The sequence below is a fragment of the Sorex fumeus genome, unplaced genomic scaffold (assembly GCF_029834395.1).
Source record: "Sorex fumeus unplaced genomic scaffold, SorFum_2.1 ptg000037l, whole genome shotgun sequence".
NCBI classification, from domain to species: Eukaryota; Metazoa; Chordata; class Mammalia; order Eulipotyphla; family Soricidae; genus Sorex; species Sorex fumeus.
The window spans coordinates 24,525,965-24,552,654 of NW_026606094.1; the positions used below are offsets into that span (position 1 = coordinate 24,525,965).

The window sequence follows — 26,690 nt, forward strand, 5'->3', positions numbered from 1 at the left end:
CAAAGGACCTAGTAAAACAAGGGACCTTTTTAAAAACATGTTCACACTTGTGTATAATGCCAGTGGCTCACACTTGAATGTGACTAATACGAATTGCTGAGCTGGTATCAAATGTGTTAAATTGACCAAAAAAAAATACCATGCAGAGCTCAATAGCGATTATTAATTATAACAATAAAATGTAAAAAAAAAAACCCACCACCATTGCTTTTACAATCAGGAGAAAGGGCAAATGTCTGTCTGCTGCCTTTCAGCATTGTCCTGTAAGCTGACCCAGTCAAAGCCTCACCTCAGGCCTTGTTTGCTTTAAATTTGCTCTAATTCTTATTTATCCTTTTCTTTTTGTTTTTATTTCCAGGAAATATATAAATAAAACTTTAAGTGAGCATTTGACATATTAAGGCAGTTGTTAACTGTGAAACCACAATGAAAATATTTTCCAAATGGTAATGGAATATTTTGCTAGGCACTGAAATGAAAAGTTGAACAAAGAAGCATAGTTCTTTCCTTCAGGATGCTGCATTTCCAACTGCTTTTCTTTCTCACTGAAAGAAAGGTTTCCTCTGAAGGAACCCTTCACAAGAACTTATTGGTTATGGTATTCTCTGGAAATATTAACAAAGTTTTAAGACATTTTGGTGATACTTACTAGTGTTTGAAGAAGAAAAGACCATAATTGGCAGGCCTAAAAAAAAAATACTTTTATAGTATGTTTGCCCTTCGTGTATAAAAATGCTAATTGTATTTTAGAGAAATGGGCTGTCAGAGTAAGAGACTTTTCTTTTATGTCTTTAAAATTCTCTATGGCATTTTATGTTATAAATTTGCAAATATTTAAATTTTTTCTTTACTGAAGTAATAGTGTGTATAAATGTTTCTGGTATTTAACATTATAAATAATTGTATATGCTATACGGAGTTTGCCACTGAAAGTCCAGTTAGATCTTTCTAAAATCACATAAGTGCAATTAAAAGACATTAGTAATTCTCTTAAATTATAATGCAGCAGTACTTTTCTATAACCCTCTATTTTGTTATAAGAAGAGAACTAATTTGGAACTGGGCAGCTTATTCAAGTAGCAATATAATGCTAAGATGAAGTGTGGTTATTTTCTTTTTAGTAATGCAGTAGCTTAAGATTTGACATATGGTATTTCTATTTTTAATTTTTCGTAGCACCTCCATATAGTTTTTATAGCGGCTGCACCATTTTCCATTCCCATCAGCAGTATACAGGGATTCCAATTTATCCACAGCCTCACACAACAGTTGTTATTTTCTTTGTTTTTGATAGTAGTCTTCCTAATGAGTGTGAGGTGATACCACATTGTGGTTTTGATTTGCATTTTATCATGTTTGGCTGTTGATCATCTTTTCATATGCTTGTTGGCCATTTGAATATCTTCTTGGAGAACAGTCTAAGTGCTTTACATTTCTAGAAATTGACTTACTTGGGTTTTGTTGGTGCTGAGTTCGTAGTTTATTCTGACTTTAACCCCTTATCACATTAATGGCTTCTAAGTATCTCTCCCATCCTCTGGATTTCCTTTTTACTCCGTTATTTTCTTTGTCCCATAAAATTTTGATGTAATCCCATTTGTCTTTTTTTATTCCTTCTGTTGCCTTGTACCAAATCCATGAAATCTCTACCAAATCCAGATCCAGTGTCATGAAAATACACTCCCCTTTTCCCCAGAGGAGTTTCATCATTTAAAAAAATGGGCTGGAGTGATAGCACAGTGGTAGGGCGTTTGCCTTGCACACAGCCAACATGGCCAACCCGAGTTCGATTCCTCCGCCCCTCTTGTACCAAGAATATCTTGCCCGCATGGCAAAGCCTGGCAAGCTCCCCGTGACGTATTTGATATGCCAAACACAGTAACAACAAAGTCTCACGATGGAGATGTTACTGGGCCCGCTCGAGCAAATCGATGAACAACAGGAGGACAGTGCTACAGTGCTACAGTTATTGAATCACCATGAGTTAACAGAGTTACAGAGTCATTCATGATTGAGTTTCAGGCTTCACTGGTGTCCACTTCCCTCCACCAATGCCCCCAGTTTTTCTCCTCCCCCCACCCCCAGCCTGTCTTTGTGGTAGACGCTGTTCTCTTTTTCTCTATTCCTTTTCTGCCTTTTTTTAAAATTGTCGGCCTTTAAAAAAAATTTTTTTTTAGGCACTGGCTTACAGCACTGATAAGGTATCATGTATATTACTTTACCTCCTGTCAGCTCCTAGTCCTGGTTCAGACTGACCCATCCCCTCTATCATTGTTGTAGTGGTCTTTTCCCTGATCTATCCTACTTCTCCCCACCCAGTGGCAAGCTTCCTAATAAGGACCAGTTCTCTTGCTCTTTGTTCTATTGCCTTTGGGCTTTAGTTATTCCCTGGCTATGTTTCTTTATATCCTGCATTTGAGTGAGATCATTTTAATACATATCATGTATATGTACTCTTCTTATAACACTCTTCCTCTGACTCATTTCACTCAGGATGATAGTCTCCAGAGATCCATCCACGTATCAGCAAACTGCATGATTTCATCTTTTCTTACGGCCAAGTAATATTCCATTATGTCTATGTATCATAACTTCTTTATCGACTCATCTGTTCTTGGGCACTTGGGTTATTTCCAGATTCTGGCTGTTATGAATAGTGGTACAATGAACATAAAAGTACAGATTTCTTTTCTGTGGTGTGCTTTTGTGCCTTCAGGGTATATTCCCAGAAGTGAAATTGCTGGGTTATATGGAAACTCAATTCCCCCACCCCTTTTTTTGAGGAATGTCATTGTTTTTCCAAAAAGGCTTGGCCAATTACCATTCCTACTACCAGTGAATGAGTACATCCCCCGGCCCCCTCCCCAAACACATCCACATCCACACCAACACTGGTTGTTCTTTTTGATATGTGCTAGTCTCTATAGCGTAAGGTGATTGATGTCTTGTTGCTTTGATTCCCATATGATTTTTGTCACTTGCCTTTTTTGGCATTTGAATTTCTTCTTTTAGAAAATTTCTTTTCACCCATTCTCCCCATTTTTTGATGGGACTGGATGGGGATTTTTGTTATTGTTGTTTTTATTTTATTTTATTTTTTTTGTCAAGTTCTTTTTTAAAAAAATGCTTTTGGGGGTTACACCCTGCTACTCAGAAGTTACTCTTGGGTCAGCAATCAAAAAATTACTTGTGGCATTACTAAGGGGACCTTATGGGATGCCGGGATTGAACCAAGTTCAGCCCAACCTACTGTGCTATTGCTCTAGCCCCCCCCCCCTTTTTTTAGTAAAGTTCTACCAGTGGTTTTTTTTTTTTTAATATTGAATATTAACCCTTTATTGAGTGAATTGTGGGCGAATAACTTCTCTCAGTCTGTGGGCTATCTTTGTATTCTGGTCATTTTTTCCTTTGAGGTGCAGAAGCTTCCTAATTTAATGCAGCCCCATTTTTCTTTGCTTTAACTTGTCTTGTCAGTGGCATTTTATCCTTAAAGGTGCCTCTGGCTTCAGTGTCATGGAGAATTCTGCCTGTGCATTTTTTTTATCTTATATTTGGGGCTTAAATTCATTTTCAGTTAATTTTTGTATATAGTATCAGGAGAGTTTCCAGTTCCAGTTGAGCTGTTTTGCATTTTATGAAAGAAGCTTGTTAAGATGATGTACTTACAATGGGATTAATATTTATGGTTTTGGTATCTGCTTTTGATTTAGAGAATACAGGCCTAAAGCTAATAATCTATATGTACTCTGCATTTAGCCCACTGAGGTTGGCACTTTCAGTTTCATACCTGCTGGCCAGAGTTCCTGGTCTCTTTTTCTTCTGTGCTCTCTCCTGCCCCAACCAGAGGAAGCACCCCTTAGCTCTGGCCATATCCACACGTCTTCCTTCTTCAGTTAAGACTACCCACCACGTGATGGCTGTTTTCCCCAGGGATTTTTCTCAGTGTGCTGTGTTTCATTCAGTTTTTGTGGGTTCTTTGTGATGCCTCAAACTATCTTGGCTTGTGCAACTCTCTTAGGAAAACCTTTCTTTTTGTTTTTATTTTTAATTTAATTTAATTTTTATAAAGTTGTGCACAATAATTTGTTACATTCAGTATTCCAACACCAGTCCACTACCACCATCACACCTTCCCACCACCATATTTCTAATTTTTCCATCCTGACACCCAAAGTCTGCCCCAAAGCAAAACCTAAATAATTTATTTTGTATTGCTTGTTCTGAGTAAAGGTAAAGGCCCTCCCGTTGATCGTTGATTTGCTCGAGCGGGCCCAGTAACGTCTCCATTGGAGACTTTGTTGTTACTGTGTCTGGCATATCGAATACTCTCGGTAGCTTGCCGGGCTCTCCGAGAGGGGCGGAGGAATCGAACTTGGGTCGGCCATGTTGGCCGCGTGTAAGGCGAACGCCCTACCCGCTGTGCTATCGCTCCAGCTAAAAATGATCCAAAAAAAGTTTCCTTAGAGGAAAGTGTATGAAGATTTTCATGTCTCATTCTGGAGCCATTAAGCCCTTGTATAATAGATTAATATGTTGGTAGGTTGAGCCTTGTGTGCTAATATATATATTATTATATACCCCTCCCATTGATCATCAATTTGCTCGAGCGGGCCCAGTAACGTCTCCATTGGAGACTTTGTTGTTACTGTGTCTGGCATATCGAATACTCTCGGTAGCTTGCCGGGCTCTCCGAATTATTATATACATTAGCAAAATATATGTTATTTAATATATATTTTTAATTGAGATTAGTTGCCTTCTACTTTAAACTCCATCAAATGTGGTGTGCTACTCTTGGTACATCAGGTATGTAGAGTATGAGATGTCATGCCACAAATGTGGCCTCCGGATATTCTAAGATTTTAAATAGGGTGATACAGCTAGAATTAAATTTTTAGCCGGATGGTGACTTTCGGGTTGGGAGGCATCTCTGCAGAGTGTTGCTCTCTCCCGAGGTTTGTGAATCTCTGGATCATGCCATTAATGAGCTTATATGGCACCTGAGGCAATTCGGGGGTTTGACTGCCAGGCGGGCAGAAGCACAGGTAGATGCCGAGAAGTCACCCTTTTTTGACTTTGTGCGACCTGAAGATTTCTGTCACAAGTGTTGCATACCTGAGGTTTTAGCAGATTCACTCATGGTTGAGTCTCATTCGAGCCTGTGGAGATTGGCTGTGAGCTTGGCAGCAATTGAGTTCTAGAGGTTTTCGGCTGCTGAGGCTTTGTTGGGACAGGTGTGGGGAACCACCTGCTCTCCTCCGGCTTGCCCTGGATGAGACAGCCTGGCACAGGATCTGGAGGCTTCTCTGCGGCATCTGTTTGTTTTGTTTTGTTTTGCATTGGTTTTGTGGTCACACCTAGTAGTGCTCAGGGCTAACTCTGACTTTGTGCTTAAGTAGTATTCCTGGTAGATAAGCACATGATATTCACTGTACTATCCTTCCAGCCCTAGGAAAAACCTCTACTTAAAACTAAAGTTTATTATATATATTTTACATATTGCATGCTTTCTTAGAAATCAATTTGTCTTGTTACATAAGAAATTAATTTGATTAATTTTGTGTGTCATATAATACCCACTTGAATAAATTCATATTAAAGGATATTTTTAAAAGGAACAAGATCACTGAAAATAGAAGAGTATGTTGATATAAGGTCAGTAAATTGTTGTATTTGGTCAAGTTTTTTTTTTAAAGAATAGAATTTCATTGTTATAAGTCCAAATCAAAACCAAATATGTGATTTTCCTGATTTTTATTATAGTAGTTATAAAACATCTTTACATATATGATTTATGTTAGTTGGATAAAGTATATAAAACTCGCATTTTAAAAGTATTTTCAAAGTCATTATTTCTTCCTTTTTAGTATAATTTGGGCTGGAGCAATAGCACAACCAGTAGGGCGTTTGCCTTGCACACAGCTGACCCAGGTTTGATTCCTCTGCCCCTCTTGGAGAGCCCATCAAGCTACTGAGAGTATTCTGCCCGCACAGCAAAGCCTGGCAAACTACCTGTGATGTATTCGATATGCCAAAAAACAGTAACAACAAGTCTCACAATGGAGACTTTACTGGTGTCCACTCGAGCAAATCAATGAACAACAGGAGGACAGTGACAGAGCTACAGTATAATTTCTAAAACATGTATTTAAGGTTGAGTGAAAAATATGGGTAGTAGTATCACTGTCCTCCTGTTGTTCATCGATTGCCTCAAGCAGGCACCAGTAACATCTCCTTTGTCCTAGCCCTGAGATTTTGAAAGTGCCACTTTTGAGGCTCTTTCAGGGTCAGGAGAATGAGACCCATCATTTTACTGGTTTTTGGCATATTGAATACACCAGGGGGAGTTTGCCAGACTCTGCCTTGTGGGCAGGATACTTTGAGTAGCCTGCAGGTTCTCCAGAGTAAGAACTATATAAAAAGATGTTGCTTCCGGGAGCTGGGTTTTATAGTCTCTGGGTCTTGGCTGTTGATGGGATTACACAGCGCCAGGGGCAGTTGGTGGGTGTAACGCCTACATACTGGAAGATGGGGGATCTGGGTGGAGGAGGCCCCAGTCCCAATCTGAGCAGGCTTGGGGATCTATGCCCCGGGTCCCGCACACCTGGGTTCCTCTGCTGGTTCCTTCATGCGTGAGGCTCGTCCGAGCATGTGGAGAGTAGTCTTAAGCATGACTGTGGCTGGAACCAGAGGTCTTCAGCTGCCAGGGCTCTGCTCGGGGTGGGGAGGGAAACTCAACCCACCATCCTCCAAAGGGCCCCTGTGAGGACAGCCAGGCTCGGAGGCAGGAGGGTTTTATAGTCTCTGGGTCTGGGCCATTGATGCGATTACACGGCACCAGGGGCAGTTCAGCTGCTGAGGCAATAGTAGTACTCCCTAACATTTTTTTTAAACTCCCTAACATTTAAGGAAATACGACAACAAGGGAATCTAGTTCCATAATGATGAATTATTTTCTGGTGATAGTTCTTGGGTTAAGTATGCTTTGTCCATGCTTCTGTTATGGACATACAGATTGCCTTCTGTGTACTAAAGCATAATGATAGTAATAAGTAGATTGTTACTGAGAATTTACTGAGGGTTTATTGTATGTCATCAGCTGTTCTGAGACTTTTACTTTCATGAACTTTTTTAATCCTCATAGTAACCCTGCCATGTAGGTCAGCAGTTATTTGTTTTACAGAAGAGAAGAGGCACAGAATGATTAATAGTGTTGCTCAAACTCACAGGTCTAATAACAGAGGAGGATAATAAATATTTACATGAACATGAGACATGCTTTGAGTTTTTCACATCTTTTAATTTAATAGTTCTGTTGATATTTCATAGAAATTTATAGTTAGCTTTTTAATAATTTTTGGTGTTACGTCTTACCCATTAACAATTTTTTAATAAAGAATGCATTCTCCTCTTGTTTCACAGGATGAGCAATCTGAAATTTTATACACATTCTGGAATGCAGTCACTCAAGCACTTTCTTCTCAATTTCATACGGCAACAAGTTGTAAGTATGCTATTAATTTTGCAATTTTTTTGATATTGGGAGGTTTTGCCATATTGGTTTCCAAACGTGTGGGATTTGTTTTGTGAGGTTGGGGGGTGGTCTCCCAAGCCTTGTTCAGCAGATCCAGGGGCCCCTCCTGCCAATTCTTGGTCAACTGAGCTGGCCGATCCATGTAACGACTGGAATACGTGGTACTCCTTGGATCCTGTGGTGCCAGAAGTAACCTGGGTCATCTCAGAAATACTGGGGAATTCCGGGGCTGCACCTGGCAATGCTCGGGGCGGGGGAGCATATGTGCCATGGATTAGTTTAGGGTGAGTCACACATACAGACTGGGCCTTACCACCTGCACCATCTTTACACACACCCCCACCCATAGTGTTCCTTGGAAATTTTACTTTACAGTTCATTTTTAGACTTTAGGAATAGAATGATTTTTGTATATTTACTTTGTGTCCTTGATACTGTTAACTTATTAGTTCGTGTAGTTAGAATTTTGCAACACTTTCACTGTCCATGAGCCTAAGGTCTGCAACTAAATCCAATTTTCTTCTGCAGTATGGCTTGTTTTCATTTTCTTGCCTAATATTGGCTAACATCTGCAGTATGGTGTAGAATGAAGACATTTCTTGCCTTGTTTATAATCTTAAAGACAACATATTCATTCTGTCAACCACGATGGTCATTCTAATTTTAGAAATTTTTAAAAAATTTCCCTCCCTATCTCCCCTTCCTATTGTTTATTGATATTGCTATAGTGAGTGGGTATCATATACATGCCTGGCAGTGGTGCTTGCCAGGGTCTGCATGTCGGGTTGTAGTACTTACCTTCATGCTTGTGGAGGTTTCCACACTTTTAGTTGTGACTGTACTCATAGTCGAGGCACTTAAGTTACAACTGTGGTGTTTTCCATAGACTGCGTTGGTAATACCCACACCTGTGGTCACAGAGGGTTATACTTCTCTGTAGTGGTGGTGCTAGTTGGTGCTTTCACCCCTTTTTTGTACTGTTTACACACACCTGACAGTGGTGCAGTCAGAAATCACATGCTGTGCCAGCGGTCACAGACTTTGGGGACTGTGGGATTGGTAAGACTTCAAATAGCAACACAGGGCATGCTACCAGTCTTTCACTCTTGGATGTGGCTTAATTCACACATGTACATCACAGCCACTGGTGTTGTACTCAGCACATGTAGAGCACTGGGAACTTGAACTCATGACTCTTTGCTTGAAAGGCAGGTGCTGTAAACCACTGCAATATTTTTGTTTAAATAATTATGTTCTTAATTAGATTGAGGAAGGTGTTTTCTAGTTTGTTGAGAGTTTATATGTTGGAAGACTTTTGACATTTTTTAATTTTTGTTCAATGCTTTCTCTGTATCCATTTAGATGATCAAATGATCTAGTCATTTAATCTGTTACTGTGATGAATTAATATGGATTGATTTTCAAATGTCGAACCAACCTAGCAATCTTGGGTAAACCCCATGTGATAACATATTATCCTTTTAAAATTTTGTTTAATTTAAATTACTAAAAACAGTATGAATGGAGGGTGGGAGGGATACTGGGATCCGTGGTGGTGGGAAATGGGCACTGGTGGAGGGATGGGTATTTGATCATTGTACAATTAAAACCCAAGCACAAAAATGTGTAAGTCTACAACTGTACCTCACGGTCTCACTAATAAAAATTTTTAAAAAAGGCAAAAAATATATTTTCCTATAGCAAAATAATAAATGTCTTCTCTCTTACTTAAAAAAAAACAGTATGCACACACATATGTAAAACCTTAAAAGTTTTTCTTTTTTTAAATCTATGCTTATGTTATATTAATCTCTAATTTTCTTGTGATGTCTTTTTTAAGTTTTGGATAATACCAACTTAAAATAGGTGGAAGAATTGATTTTCTTTCTTCTTTTCTTTCTTTCTTTCTTTCTTTCTTTTTTTTTTTTTTGCCACAGTGTGCATACTCAGTGTTGTACAGGGCTTACTTCTGACTCAGGGATTACTCCTGTTAGGCTTAGCGGCCCATATGTGGTGCCAGGGATTGAACCTGGGTCTGCCACTTGTAAGCCAAGCTCCCTACCCATTGTACTCATTCTTTGATCCCTATTTCTATATTTGGTTGAATTCATTAGAGAAGTTATTTCTGTTTTTTATTAATAAAGTTATTTCTTTATTTGGTAGAGTTCATCATGGAAGTTACCTGGGCCTAGATAATTTTTTGTGCTGGAAGGGAATTTTGAGCTACAGATTCAATTTATTTTGTATGTGTAGAATGATTTCATATATTTTCCCCTTGATTGAGCTTCACTATTTATGCCTTTCAGAGTTATTTCTGTTTCATTAAAATTTTCCAATTCGTTGGCTTTCAGTAGTTTTTACTGTGTTCTTATCTTTTGAAAGTATGTAAAATATGATGGAATGTTCCATATTGTTTCTAATAGTGTTTGTTTTGTCTTTCTTAATTGTGACTAGGGATTGATGAAATTTTTTCATCTTTTCAGAAACCAACACTTGATTTCCTTGATTTTTTTCTTTATTTTCTATTTTTCATTGCTTAATTATGCTGGAAATCAAATCCAGAGTCTTATACATAATAGCTATGTGCTACTCAACTGAGCCATATTCCAAATCTCTTTTATTTTTAATTATGTTGATTTCTGTACATATGTTTATTATTTCTTCTCTTAGCTTTGGGTTTCATTTCCTTGTTTTCTTGTTTAATAAGATTAGATGTATTCTGATTTAAACATGTCCTTTCTAATTTGAGCATTAATGCTACAAGTTTCTTTATAGCAATATTTTAACTGTCCCAATAACATTATTCTAACATTGACCAATTTAAAAAACTCAAAGCATCTATAATTTTGTTTCAGTAACTTTTAACAGTTTTTCAACCAACTGAACATTTTGGAGTCTGACATGTTTTCCATTTAAAATTGTGAATTATTTCAGTAACTATTCAGATGTAGTACTGTGTAAATAGCCTTTCTGTTGTTTTTTTGTTCCATGTGTGAAAGTAATGAGCCTTTGAGAAAATAATTATCACGATGAATTTTTTTAAATATTTAAGTTCTTATCTTGTAAGTTAAATATGTTGAATGAAGTACATGTATCAACATACCAAAAGAAAATACAAGGATGAAAATTAATGAAATATAATCATAATTTTAAAATTCATATTAACATTTATAATAAGAGAACATTGAAAGCTTATTTATGACTCTTGCTGTATCACTCTGCTTTCAAAAGTTTTAAACGTATAGTTTTATTTAAAACTAAAAAACTTGGAGTTGTAGCTATGTTTTTCATAATGAGAATATCTGAATAACAAGAATATTTTTTAAGTTCTTTAGAATTTTGAAAAATTATAAGCCTTTAAACATTATGCCTTTCAGTATGGTTTACTGTTAGTTGATCTAGCTCTACTATTAGTAGAGGAGTATAAGGTAAACTTTATTCCAACCAGTCATACAGAAATTAAGAGAATATATCTAACTCTTGGGAGTAGAACTTGTCTACTGGTTTGATCATTTCTGAAATTCTGAGTCTGTTGGAATTTTATTATCATCATGGTCACATTTTTTACCTTTCTGCGTATCTATTAATTTTTAATTACATAGCACACACATTTTATCATGTTTAGATCCGGATACCTTTGTCTTCCGTTATTATTCTTGGATACTATCAGATTACTTAGAAATACTTTGTTGGTTTTGAGCTTTGCCCCTAAGATATAATAGCAAAATTTGAACAGTGTTTAGTGTAGGGAGAAATTTTCCCCACTGCTAGAGCAAAACTCTTCTTAGTAGTCTCCCAACTACTCTACATATTCTGAGATTTGCCAGCCTTGGTAGAGGCAGAAGAGCAGACCCTCTTTCCATATGTGTGTGATCGGCGTATGTATCACATGTCATATGTGTGTTCTCTGATCCTTTTGTTTCAAGACTGTGGCTGTTTCCTCCCACACTTGTGCTGATTCATATTTAGTGAATATTCAGGGGGACCTTTTGCAGATCTCTGCCGCTCTCTCATGTTCCGACTTTCTCCTGTCTGGTACTGGCACTTTGTTCTGTGATCTCTGCTTGCATCTGTTTTCTGTATATTAGGGACAGTACTGGTAGGAGACTCTTCCCCTTTGCTGGTGCTACAAGTTGGACATTCATGCTCAGAAATAAGTGGTGAGGTATAGGGTTCACGTCATTTATTTTCTGTCTCTTGGGGGAGGGGCTTTATCTTTTGTAGTATTGACCCCCTCCTTCTCCTTCTCCTATATAATATTGCATGTTTTGTTTTGTGGTATTTTTTGAGGGGGCATTCTGAAAGAAGAGGGTAATTCTGGTCCATATTATTCCACCTTGACTAGCAGTAGAAGTCTTATCTAGTTTTAAGAATGATGATTAAAGTATATTTCAAAATATTGTATAGGGGGCTGGAGATGGGACAGTAGTTAGGGCATATTCCTAGCTAGTTTGTACCTAACTCAGATTTAATTCCCAGCACTATATAATCTGAACATCACCAGTTGCTCTCTTGAGGCCCGGGTGTCCTGGTATCCCAGGGCCTGAGCAGCATCCTTGGCCCTTACAGTGACCTGTGCTGACTCTTGGCAAAGAATCTCCAGTGGGGCCCCTAGGCCTCCTGAACGCCTTGGGACATCTTATTTAAGCACAGATACTAAACTAAATGTTTACTAAAGTAAAGTAAAGTACAGGCCCTCCCGTTGATCATCGATTTGCTCGAGCGGGCCCAGTAACGTCTCCATTGGAGATTTTGTTGTTACTGTGTTTGGCATATCGAATATGTCACGGGGAGCTTGCCAGGCTCTGCCATGTGGGCGAGATACTCTTGGTAGCTTGCCGGGCTCTCCGAGAGGGGCAGAGGAATCTAACTCGGGTCGGCCATGTTGGCTGCGTGCAAGGCAAACGCCCTACCGCTGTGCTATCGCTCCAGCCCTGTAAACATGGTTTACTAAAGTACTAAAGTAAAACATGATTTACTAAAGATACTAAACTAAACATTTAGTTTAGTATCTGTGCTTAAATAAGCTACGGTATTGTATTTGTCATTTATCATCTGCTTTCTTATTTTTCTCAATCAGTTCAATTTCTTTGCAGTCTCTAAAACCTAACTTATCTCCTGGGTCACCAGGACAATATATATTATCATTTCCCTTTCCCTCGTTGGATGTCAGAGAGTACAGATAACTTTCTTCTTTAAAGCTGCCCACTTACCAACAAGGAACCTGTCTGCTTTGCTTATCTTTTTGTTTTTTAGTCAGATACATATTTATCTTTTCAATTTTGCTTTTTTTTTTTTTAAGCCTTGTTTCTCAGACTTAAGAAATCTGAAGGAGAACCACTACAGAGGGTTTTTTTTTTTTAATCCCCCTCCCCGGATTTCTTTATACTGAACTGACTGCTGACTACCCGTTTGGCTGATAATCATCTGGGGGACCCCAAAATTTCTGAGCACAGCTTAGAACTTCCCCTATCTCTACATCCCACCCCTCTACAGACACAGGCACACACACACACACAAACACACACACACACACACACAAACACAAACACACACACATAAAGCCTCCAAGATCTTAAAAATATCCTTGGAAATAGTTTAACAAGAACATCATTTAAAATATTCAAAACCCTTTGTTAGTCTTTGAAAACTCAAGCAACCCGGTAGTGGATTCATACAGTTAAGCTACATGGTATATATCTAATATACTGGAAATTCAAGTGAATAAAAGGAAGACAGACATTTTTCTAGATTTAGAAAGTTTGGCTTTAAACATGTGGAAATTTTCTACCTTTTAAAAAATACACATAAATCAGGTATTCCTTAGAAACAGGATAAACAAACTATGCAATCGTGAGTACTTTCTTAAAGTATAATTTTTTTTTTTAGAATACATGTTAAAGGAGAACTTTTTGAGATGTATTTCTTAGAAATTAGCATATGACTTTTAAATATCTTCCATAGGTTATCGGAAATTGTGGCTTTATGTGAAAGGATATATTATGAAACCAGGTCCTTAAAGAATGCTGTTTTGATCAATGTTGCCCAGGTTTTGGGTCCCTACCCCATTTAAGTTATTAGTGAAATATTATTGAGGAGTCGTCATATTTAAGTCAAACACCCTGTGTTAAAATGCCTCTTTTATATGGAAAAATGAAAAAAGTGACTTCAACAGAACCACAGTGTACTTTTGTGCTATACAAATAAAGGTAAGATTGAAGGGAGAAAGGCAGGGGGAAGGAGAAGACAGGGAAGAGATAACACAAGAAGGGGAAAGAGGAGAGAGAAAGAATAAAAGAAACTTACAAGTATCTTTTAGCATATAGTAAAACTTAAAGCTTACTTGAAAAGCAGTAATTGGTTTTGTAAACTTGAGAGAAGTGTTTGAGGAAACATTAATGTCCAGAAACCCACTGAATACTTATTATCTACAAATAGCAAAGTAGAGGAGAGATAAATTTTTTTAAAATCCCGTTCTTAACTGTCCCTCACAAATATCAAATACCTAGAAAACAGGTTAGCAAAAGAGGTGGAAGACTTACATAAAGAAAACCATCAGGGCTGTAGCGATAGCACAGTGGGTAGGGTGTTTGCCTTGCATGTGGCCGACCCGGGTTCGATTTCCAGCATCCCATATGGTCCCCTGAGCACCACCAGGAGTAATTCCTGAGTGCATGAGCCAGGAGTAACCCCTGTGTAATGCCAGGTGTGACCCAAAAAGAAAAAAAGGAAAAAGAAAATCATCAAAAGAAATAAATGATGACACAAAGAAATGGAAATATATCCAGTGTTCATGGGTTAGAAGAGCTTAAATATTGTCAATGTGACAGTGCCACCCAAAACACCATACAGATTTTATGCAATCTTTGTGAAAACACTCTTACCATTATTTAGCAAATCCTTTTTTGCTACATTTTATTTTATTGTTCATCTAATACATGCTACTGTTTTATGTTTCAGCGTCTACATTTTTGAAACAGGCATTTGAAGGAGAATATCCTAAGTTATTGCGTCTCTATAATGATTTATGGAAGCGTCTTCAACAATACAGCCAAAATATGCAAGGGAAGTTTAATGCAAGTGGAACTACAGATGTCTATGCCGACCTCCAGCACTTGGAAGATGATACACAGGACATATTCATACCCAAAATGCCAGATTATGAGTATGTTTGCTTAACTAGATATCTTTATTGCCATGCTAAGGGTTTTTTTTTCACTGATTTTATTATGAATTATAAATCGGAAATTTCTTTTAAGTATTTATATAATTATCTTTTTTTAATTACCTTAAGTAACTGTTATAACCGTAAACAACTGTCAAACTTTGTCCTTAGTTCAAAAGCCAGATGCTTACCAAAAATTTGTTTTCTTTTTTTTCTTTTCTTCCTTTTTTGGAGTCACACCTGGTGATACTCAGGGGTTACTTACTCCTGACTCTGCACTCAGGAATCACTCCTGGCGGTACTCAGGGTACCATACTGTATACTGGAATCAAACCTGTGTTGGCTGCATGCAAGGCAAATGCCCTACCTGCTCTGACCCACCAAAATCAGTTTTTGTTTTTTGAAAATCAGTTTTAAGGTCAATAGATTCCAAGAGAAGTTTGGTTGTTATCTTTTTGGGGAATTGAAGGCCTCCAAAGCAATGCTCGTGGGACCCAAGAGCCACTCCCAGAGTGATTTGGACAACCAGACGAGCTGGTAACAATGCTCAGGTCCCACGATTCAGTGCTGCTCTGGCCCAGTGGGGCTCCTAGTGCTACCTCAGCAGTGTTTGGAGTGCCCTGTGGTGCTTGGGATCCTACTAGGGCTTCTAGTATGTGATGCAAGTACTACTGCCCTCTGAGCTGCATCCCAGCACCTAATGGAAATTTAACACACCTTTAATTATTTACTTGCATTATCGTTGATGGAGCACTGGCGTGAATGTGATATAAAAGAGATGACATGTCCCATAACTACAGGAGAAATAAATCTTACACTGGCATAGGTTCTCAGTATTATAGTAAAAAGTAATAGAGTCGGTATTAGCCCTGAAAATCTCCTCCATCACCCACAAAGTACAGTTTGTGTAGACATTAAATGTCACGCCGTAAAACAAGAAAAAAAAAATTCAGTAACTTCAGATCAGCCAGCTAAATCAAAAATATTATTTTTAAGTTTCTGTCTAAGCACCAAATCAATGGACTGACTTGTATACTTCTTTCATATTAGGATCATACTTATCATGATGAGACAATCAGGTAGCAGATCTTTTCACTTACATTATGTTGGTTAGATTCATGGTGGTATTTAAATGCTTCTCTTTCCAGTTGTTTCTCTAAACACTTACAGTATTTAGATGTGTGTCTACTGTTGGAATTCAGGGTTTTCACAGGCAAAATAAATGGCATGAAAGTAGCCTGAAAGGATAGAATGAGACTACACTGTCTATTTTAGGTAAACATGAACCTTAAATAAGAACTAATGAAAGAGTGAACAAGAGAATTGGACCCATATCTCTTGAGCTTCAAATATTGAATGTAAAATAGCATACAGAATATTGTTTTTATGACTTGGTTTTAATTCAAAGTCATATGAATATACTTAAAAATATCTGAAAATATGCTCAATAAATAATAGTGATTCATCTCAGGAGGCAGAATTTTAATGTTGCATTTCTTTTAAGATGATTATGTGTTACTTCTAGAGATGAGTGCATTAAATTCAATGGAGAGGGGAAAGATTCAAGTTTTTTAAAAAGGTGTTTTGACAAATGGGACATATTGATATTTTTTAGACTAGTTTAATTAAATAGTTGATGGATTAGTGGAGATAGAGCTCTTATTATAAGAATTCAAAATATCATGAGGGTAGTAAGTACAAGTGCAGTGAGTTTTTACATATTCTTTTGAGAAGGTAGAGAAGAAAACAAATTTGACCTTGTTAATTAGGCCAAATTCTGTAGAGAATATATTATTTAATTTTACTGCTTTACTTTTCGCATCTATAAGTTTCTGGCAAATTGTGGCAACTAATAGTGTTTCCGGGAGTAAAATTGAGCTAGAAGAAAAGAGGGTGTATGGAAAGTTATTTCAATCATGGAAATCAATATTAGAGGCGTAGCAGTTCAAAATGATGATGCAAATAAGGAAACTCTTTAGTAAAGCTAAATTAAAAGGAAACATAGAGGTAAAAGTTTGTAATAGAGGACAGGTTCTAGAAAGGTTACCTGTTTTGATATGGTAGTCCTAACAATCCTTGCAGCACATTTGGAGAACAGAATGAGTATTAGTATTTACAATTGAGTGTTGAATTTCCTGTAGAGTGGAGATTTTCATTGAAATGGGTAAGTGACAGGAGCAAATACAGAGAAGATAATCACATGGTTTAGATTTCAGTAAAGGATTGTTTGATACTAGTTGTATTTGTCCCTGTTGTCGCTGAGCCTATTCTATTAAGAAGTTGCATGAGAGGGCCAGAGGAAGAGTAAAGCCCAGCAGAGCACTTGCTTTGTGCATGGTCATCAAGAATTTGATCCCCAGTATTCGTATGGTCCCCTGAGCCCGCCAGGATGATCCCCAAGTGCAAACCCAGGAGTAACCCCCAAGCACTGTTGGGTGTGGGCCCCCCACCCCAAACCAAACCAAAACAAACCAAAAGAAAGTGCTTCAGTTAGCATGTGAAATATACACTTCCATCAGACTGTATAGCACTTTTAATCTGTTTCTTACTAGGAGAAGCCCAGCTTTCCTGTGAATGAAGTAGATCAGATGTCATCAAGGTTGCCATTTATAATGAAGAATGATTTATGTTTGTGTTTTTGTTTTTATTTTTAAAAACAGTAAAAACACTGTTGGAAGGATCATAAGTGGGTGATTTGAGAAGACATGGATTTATTATAGGAATAAGTGAGCAGGACTAGAGAGATAGTGCAGCAGGTTAGGTGCTTGCCTTGCATGCAGCTAACCTTGGTTCAATCTCTGGCACCTCATATGGTCCCCAGGGCCCTACCAGGAATGATCTTTGGACATCAGAGGTAGAATAAGCTCCAACTACTGCCAGGCATGTTACAGTAAGATACAGGGTGGGAGGGAGAGGGAAGGGAAGGGAAAGAGATAGAGAGAGAAAGAGAGAGAGAGAGACAGAGAGAGAGATAGGGAGAGAGAGAATGACAGTAATGGCTGTAAACTGATAGTAATTGTCAAAGAGATAATGTAAAACCTATTAATTGTATTGATAAATAAAAAGCAGGTGTGGAAAGAGAAAGGAGGAAGAGCTATTTAATGGGCTAATAAGCATTAACTGTGATAAACATTGTGAAACAAATTAGTTTAGAACTGCAATTGGATAATATTCCATCACTGTAGAACTTTGACAAATGCTTGTTATTTTGTCCTCATTCTTGTTAGGGCTGGTGAACCTTAGACTTGTATACTTCCCTCACAGACAGTGGGCCTTATGGAGATAGCAGCTGTGTGAAAAGGGTTGAATTAATGATAGCAGTCTCTGCAGACTTATCTCAATACGTACTCTGCTGTTATTTTAAAATAAGACTTGTGATGTAAGGGCTTATCTCCATTCAAATTAATAGGATTTCCCTGTTCTTTTGCTTTAAAGTATGGTACTCAGTATTGGTTCATATTGCACTGATGCATAGACCTTAGGTACAAATTAAAATGTTTAGGAGCCAGAGTGATAATGCATCAGGTAGGGCATTTGCCTTGCTTTCAGTGGATTCGGGTTCGATCTCTGGCACCCTGTATGGCCGTGTTCCTCTGACCCTACCAGGAGTAATCCTTGAGCACAGAGCCAGGAGTAAGCACCAAGCACTACCAGGTGTGGCCCAAAAGCAAAATAAAATATTTATGTAGTCCTTAAGAAACATTTATGAAATACATTTATAAATATAGAAATATTATCTGTATTCAGAGTCATTTTATAAAGCAGCTGTTTTTAAGAAAGGTATCTATAATTTTATCCAATAGCATTTAGTTTTACATAGTTTAATATTTGATACATTTTGTTCCACAGTCCAGAAAAGGCTTTGAAAGACTCTCTGCAACCTTATGAAGCAGCTTACTTATCAAAATCCTTGTCGAGACTCTTTGATCCTATCAACTTGGTTTTCCCTCCTGGTGGTCGTAATCCTCCTTCTGCAGACGAACTTGATGGGATCATTAAAACGATAGCAAGGTATGGATTTTTATAGAATAGTGTTCTATAAAATGCTTTCCATATTTGTTGGTGATGTATGATAGCAGTGCATTTTTAATTTATCTCTAATTATTCCTGTAATGAGTTTTGCAATTAAATCAAGTTTTGCAGTGAATGAGTGCACATCGAGTAAGTACTTGAGATTCCAATTAATAAAACGATTGAAATACAGACTAAAAATAGTTCATTATAATTATTCTTGTCAAGGATGCAAAGTAAACCTAATTTTTTATGTCCTCGTAAATTTCTGATATTACATAGAAAAGTGAGTATAAGAATAATTTGACAAATGAAGAGCTGAAGGATCAGGCTTAATGTTTTTTATCTTAAATCCAAAAGTACTTCGTAATATGTACTTTATTAGAATCCTCATTACCTTACTTGTATTTGCTCTTTCAAGCTTTCTGAGTAAATGTGACAGCTCTTATAAGTCTCAGAAGAGAAGGTATCCTAGTAGGGGTGCCACCTGAGAGCTTGTAGGCAATATAATTATGCTGTTGCCTTGAGATCTTTTTCAGTGGTTACCAGATTAATTTGAAGTTGAGACTGTTTGACTCCTATCGTAGCTAATTGTCACAATAGTAGGTTTGAACATTTATAGATGAACATTTTATGCAGTAAAAATAGTAGTACAGGATCATAGAATAGAACTCTCTAGATTCTTTTAGACTAAAAATTTGAAGATAGATGGTAATTCTGAAGTATGTGGGAGTACGACCAAGGAAACAAAAACAATACACACAAGCGTATTTTCAACTGAAAGCATACCTATACAGTGTCTGAATTGTCCAACATCTTAATCCTATATCTCTCCACAGTTATCTTGACTTTTCAAGACTACTACTAGATTTACTAGATTTTTTTTTACTGTGATGTCGCTCTTACTATAGTAGTTGTAGGATAACACTCTTTTGTCCTTCCTCAGGTAGCTTAGGTTTGTCAGGTCACACCCATCTAAGAACACTGAACTTGTATTGTAAGCAATGTCCTTTCTGTGTGGACACAGGAAGACAATTAATATTATGCTTTGTAACTTGGGAGTTGATTGACTCTGAATAATATTTACTCCTGGGCATCTGATTTCTTGACTCAGTTGCCCTTAGTTCCTAGCACCCCAAAAGCAGGGTCCCGACGAGGGACTGAATGGACCCAGGGCAAGCAGTGAGCTACCCTGGCATCGAAATGGGCCAGGCCAAAGAGCCACGATACTCAACTATAAGTTGAGGGCATGATCATGGACAAATGCTGTCATGATCCAAAAGTAAGTAACGACAAGACTAGGACCCTGCAGGAGCTAGGAAGATTAACCTGGCCTGAGGACTGCGAAATGTATAGTGAGATGTTCTCAGGAAGAACCAAACTAAATTTATATCTCTTACTGTGCTCATACAGAATGACATTGCTAGAAATATTAGAAGTAGATTTATTACAACTATTTAAGTAGATTACTAACTGAAGGTGACTACTCAATTAGATCGAGCGGGCCCAGTAACGTCTCCATTGGAGACTTTGTTGTTACTGTGTTTGGCATATCGAATACGTCACGGGGAGCTTGCCAGGCTCTGCCTTGCAGGCGAGATACTCTCGGTAACTTGCCGGGCTCTCCGAGAGGGGCGGAGGAATCGAACTCGGGTCGGCCATGTTGGCCGCTTGTAAGGCAAACGCCCTACAAGCGGCCAACATGGCCGACCCGAGTTCGATTCCTCCGCCCCTCTCGGAGAGCCCGGCAAGCTACCGAGAGTATTCGATATGCCAGATACAGTAACAACAAAGTCTCCAATGGAGACATTACTGGGCCCGCTCGAGCAAATCGACGATTAACAGGAGGGCCTTTACCTTTACCTTTACCTTTACTAACTGAAGGAAGAACACACCCTTGTTGGGATCCCACCCTTGGGTGGATCTCCTAGTAATCTGAAGTAATCTCTGTAGATGAGATTTTATCCTTGAGTTAATCTCCTGGAGGAGTGGTCTTACCTCTCTTTGTTGATTCGTCAGTATTCAACCCACCTTTATGTCGCCGCCTTATGTGATTGCTATATAAACTAAGACGTAAGCTCGGAAAAGGGGTCAGAAGTGAGAGAGCTCGGGTCCAGAGATCCAGAGTCAGAGCCAGAAGGAGAGAGCTTCCAAGACTGGGGCCCAGGAGAGAAGGAGGCAGAGAAAGACAGGAGTGAAGAGGATTGGAATAAACTACTATTGATATAGACCGGCCTGGCCCCCGTTTTTTCTTCCGTCTGCCCTTGGCCAACAGCCGTTCCGATCCAGGCCACACACAGTGGCTCAAGAGCACTGAACGCAGGCGGTGAAACAGTGCCGTCCAGTGAGCCCATGAACATACAACCTTCGGCGTGATAAGATTTTACAAGTAGTGACATTACTATAGTCATGACTTATAGAGTAGTGACAAAAGCCGTCAGTTTGATTCAGCTTGATCTCTTTGAGCAGTTAAACTTTGAGTACATAAAAGAAATATTAAAGAGGCATCACTCCCATTCTTCTATGCGACTTGGCAATGCAGTCAGATATAAGCTGGAAAACAAAGCACACTTAAATCATTGTTTTATAGAATTTCAAAATGAACCTTAATAAAATTATGTCACTATAATACAAATGTTATTTCTGTCACACATAGCATATACTAGTGTTTTGAAAAGCTTCTTTTCTTCCTTCCATTTTTCGGGGAGGTGGGCCCATACCTGCGGGTCTTACTCCTGCCTTTGTGCTCAGCAGTGACTTTGGGCTGTGTTGGTAGGGATCCACTGAGGTCAGCCACATCCAGAGCAAGCTCCCCACCCACTGTGCTGTCTCTCTGGCCCTTTAAATGCCTACATTTTCTTTTGGAAGAGAATCTGCTTACTGCCAAGATTTATTTCATTACTTCAGAGACAATAACTATTTTGCTTGCCACCTAGCTATAAATAGGTTTCCATGCATTGTCAGTTTTGGGGTTTGAGGCCATGCCTAGGGGTGATCAAGGGCTTCTTTTTAGCTTGGTGCTCAGAGATCACTCCTAACAGTGCTCAGGGGATCAGGGAATTGAACTCAGCTCTCCAGGATTCAGAACAGACATTACACCCTGGTGAGCCATCTCTCCAGTCCCATGCCGTTTTAAACTCCTAGGAATCTTTCCATAGTATGTTTTTATTTTGGTGGAGGAGGGAGGAGCCTCCTAAGAAGTTCTAAAATAACCTGGAGGTCCACTGCCAGTGATACATGGCCAAACCATGATGGTTCCTAGAGTACTTAGGGCAGCACTCCTTTATTCCTGGGATAAGGGCTACCGATGCAGCCTGGATGGTGCTAAGGGTTCTCAGGGCTATATCCAGTGGTGTTTGGTGAGCGGGTAGAGAAGCATGTGGTTCTAGAGATCAAACTTATATCCAGGAAGATGCAAGGCATGCACCACTGAGTATCTCCTTAACCTTCCTTGGTCTTTATAAATTTTCATTTTCATTTCTTTTTCAATATTCTCTTTATTAGAATAAAAGTCTTTGAGTTTTTAAAGATCTTTTCATGTTTTCCCCTTTAAATTTTCTTAATTCTCTTCACTCATACTAAATTTTATGTTTGTTGGTTTTACCTATTTCTTGTAAACTCCAAATTATAGTAGCATAGAATGTTAAAAAAGCTTTATTAATGACAAGGAAGACATGATTATTACCACAATGAGAGCCAAGTACAAAATAAAATGTGATGCTTTATATTTTAGATGTCAGAGTTGGGAGCTCATTTATGTATATAAGAATATGCATATTATGTTTATTAAATGATTCGCATTTATTTACATAGGTTAAAACAATATAGCAATCAATCATCACAGGTTGACTTTTATTGATTTATTTTCTGATAATTCCATTTGCCAGTCCTTTAAACTCGTTGGAGCAAGAAATATGAAGTAAATTTGTTATATGTCTGCTAAATGGGCAGGCTGGGACAGAGGCGAAACTGGGGATATTGGTGGTGGGATTGGTGTTAGAACATTGTAGGCCTGAAACCACTGTATTCAGAACAAGTTTGTAAATCACAGAGTTTCAATAAAAATAAATTTTAAAAATAAAGTAAATTTGGTTTTTATAAATTTTTGAGGAGTGTCAACCCATATGTTCCAGCTGATTCAGTGTTAAAACTGAAAATAAACATGGCAAAGAAATATTTTGTCATGAATCAAAAATTTTAAATTATGGACTGGTTATTCTTTTAATATATCTAAAAATCTACTCGATCGGAAATGGCATAAATTGCCATAATCTCTATAGAAACTGAGTAGCCTATGTATCATGTGTAGTTCATATTTTTAGCCTTTGTCCTTCCAAGGTCATCACTTCCATTCAAGAGCTGTCATTTCCTTGCAGATGTCTGTGATATGCAGTTTCTCTAATTGCACTTATCAGTATTAACAAGAATGCTACTTTAAAAATCTGAACACAATTTACTCTTTTAATCACAGCTTGAAGCCACACATGATGTGCTTTTATTAATGAGAAACTGGTCATTAACCAAACCATCTTAAAGCACTTTTTCCTAATACTAAATTTAGGAGGGAAAATGAAATAGTGCAACCAATTCTTGGAAGCAATCATTAAAATCTATAAAAGGAATCATCTCTTGCTTACTGGGTTTAGGTTTATCTGTAACTCCTTACTTTTTTGATCAACTGTGTTGCTAAATCATTAAAGTCTGTTTTTGTTTTCTCTAGTGAACTGAATGTAGCTGCTGTTGATGCAAGTCTCACATTAGCTGTGTCAAAAAATGTGGCAAAGACCATCCAGTTGTATGGTGTAAAATCAGAGCAGCTCGTAAGTGATAAGTCGTTACCTGTATGATGTTCATGATTCTCTTTAAAATTACTGTGAAATATTTGATTATAAACACTGAGTTGACTATTATTTTAGTGGCATTTTTTACATGAGTGAAATTTTGGGCTGTTTTGATGAATTGAAACCAGGAAAAATAGCTAAATCTGTGTAAAAAACACCCTCCTATACAAATTAAAAAAGTTTGACGTGACAAAAAATAACTCTAATTTAACTACAAATGATAGAAAATATTTACACACAATACATCGGTGGAGAGCTAATATCCAAAATATATAAAGCACTAATAAGCATGGCAACACCAAAAAAACCTCATAACTCCATCAAAAAATGAAGAGACGACATAAACAGATGCTTCCACAAAGGACATATGTGTCCCTCTGGGTATGAGAAAATTGTCATTTAATATTTAGCTATATGCAATTTACCTATAGGTATATGCAAAATTGTTCATTGCCACTTATTATTAGGAAAATACAAGTCAAAATTATAATGAGGTATCATCTTACACCAGTGAGAATTGCATGTATCAAAAATTCTGGAAACAACTGGTGTTGGTGGGAATGTGATTAAAAATCAGAAATGGCATAGATTGCCATTTCTATTAAATGATTCGCATTTATTTACATAGGTTAAAACAATATAGCAATCAATCATCACAGGTTGACCTTCATTCACTGTAGGTGGAATGTTGTCTGGTTCAGTCCCTATAAAAAAACAATGTATTTCAAAAATATAAATTTTTATAGGGCTTTTATATGACAGTGACTCCTCTTACTGTCTACCCCACAAATTGAAAAAAAAGAAACCACATTAATTTAAAAAGATACACACACCCATGTTCACTGCCTCACTTAGTAGAACGTGACCCTGGTATCAAAATCAACCCAAATATCCAAAGACAGATGAATGAATAAAGAAGGTGTGATATACAATGGAATACTATGCAGCCCTAAAAAATTGTTGAACTCGTGCAGTTTGCTGTAACTTGGATGGAACTGGAGTGTGTTGTGATAAGCAAAGTAATTAATAGGCAGAGGGACAAATACCATATGATTTCATTCATCTGTGTCATACAGGGAAACAAGACAAAGAAATGGAAGGTATCAGATTTTGGCAAGCACTTAGCCCTGGATTACAGAATAAAAAATGCTAAGTAAGGGGTAGGAGGGGAGAGGATGTGGATTGACATTGGTCAAGGATCTTGAACACTTTGGTGGTAGTACTGTGAGGTAACTGGGAGGGAATCTTGGAACATGGTAAGGGGGAAGCTGACTCTAGCGATGGGTGTGAAAATGGAGTATGTATGACTTGATTATTAACAGTATTGTAAATCACAGTGCCTAAATAAAATATGGAAAGAAAAAATAAAAATAAATTAGGAGGGAAAGAAAGAGCTCTCCTACCATTTTTTTTATCTTTCTGCATGTAGATACATTTTATAAGACTTTTTAAAACTACGTGAGCTGGGCTGGAGAGCTACTACAGAGGTTAAAACACTTGCCTTGCATGCAGCCAATCTTGGTTCGATCCCCAGCACCACATCTGATCTCCTGCTCTCCTGAGCGCAGAGCCAGATGTGATCCCTCAGCACTGCTGAGTGTGGTACACACTTGCCATCACCTCCCCGAAAGTACATGTGTCACTGTGTAGTCTTAATTATTATTCATCAAATTTCCACTTTCTGTGTTCACTTCAGGTGTCGTTCAGACAGTGAATTATTATGAATTTGACTGAATTGTTATAAATGATTGGAGGAAGTAAAATGCTTAAATTTAAATAGAGAAATGTTGATCTCTTAAAATTTCTAACTTTAGATCCTAGTCCCTTGAACTGTCCGGGTGCGAGGTGTGGGAATGTTGTATGAAAGTTTTGTTTAAAAAATAAATTATGGTATAGTATCAACAAATGATTGACATGCATACATATTTTATATACCAAGTTTATATAAAATTTTCTCAGGCAGGACAAGTCCCTAATGGAAAACGGTTAAGAAAACTTGCTAGAATTCAAAAGTTTTTCTCTCTATTCTGTTTGAAACAGATGTTTTGCATGTGTTTAAAACAATAACTATTGGTCTAGGGATGTGGCTCTGCACTTCTATGTGTGTGAGGCTGGTTTAATCCTTATCACTACAAAACAGCAACAGAAAAATAATAGCTGTATATGTGAGTTATTATCTTAGTTTTTTTAATGTTTAAAGTTAAGGACAAGTATATATTTATGCTAAGGGAAAATCTTGGCTTTAGTATTTTAAATGTAGCTTGATGGAAATAATTTTAGAAAATATGCTTAGCTGATTTCTCCACTGTCTTTATAGAAGTAGTCCACCATGAATTCAGTTTAGCTTCTTAGACTACTTCCATTTGAAACATCACAGAAAAAAGTGGTCTAGTTTTATCCAAATCATAGTAGTTTGAATTTGTTCTGGAATAATTTTTAGAGTAGCTTGGCAACAAATTAAAATGAAGAAATTTGCATAAATTATCCTTTGTCATATCATGAGACGTCCTACTTATAGTTACAATGGATGGCCAGATTTTATTTGCATATAAATATGGAGCAATTTTCCATTCATTTGTTTTTCTCAGTCTTGGCAATAATTTTGAAGGATTTTTTTATTAAACTTTGTTTATTGAAACTGGCCTTACAGAGATGATAAAAATAGGTAAATTAAAGATCTAATTTTTACCCTAAACATTTTTATGGAAATATTTTTATAATGTTCATTAATTTAAAAACATAGTCTATTGCTATAATGAAATTCAGGCGTTTGCACACAGCCAACCCAGGTTCGATTCCTCCGCCCCTCTTGGAGAGCCCGGCAAGATACCGAGAGTATCCTGCCCACATGGCAAAGCCTGGCAAGCTCCCCATGACGTATTCAATGTACCAAACACACTAACAACAAGTCTCACAATTTGTTGTGAGGCGTTTCTGGTGCCCGCTTGAGCAAATCGATGAACAGTGGGAGGAGAGTGCTACAGTGCTACTATCCTATTCATTAGCTTGTTAATAAAAGTGATGGGAAAAATAATTATATGTTCCTACCTTAGGACAACATTTTAAGGAAGAGCCAGCAGAAGTATAAAAAATACTTGGTTTTCTTAGCAGAAGAGGACAATAATAATAGCATTATTGC

The 26,690-nt window shown here is 37.6% G+C and overlaps 1 protein-coding gene across 1 annotated transcript in view; it reads left to right on the top strand.

Moving 5' to 3' along the window:
- COG5 (component of oligomeric golgi complex 5) overlaps positions 1-26,690 on the top strand; it is a 238,304-nt gene that overhangs the window by 154,704 nt on the left and 56,910 nt on the right. Inside the window, exons 11-14 of the mRNA XM_056118161.1 lie at positions 7,423-7,504; positions 14,495-14,699; positions 18,549-18,710; positions 23,431-23,530. Of these exons, the coding sequence (XP_055974136.1) occupies positions 7,423-7,504; positions 14,495-14,699; positions 18,549-18,710; positions 23,431-23,530 (549 nt within the window). The remainder of the gene's footprint in view (positions 1-7,422; positions 7,505-14,494; positions 14,700-18,548; positions 18,711-23,430; positions 23,531-26,690) is intronic.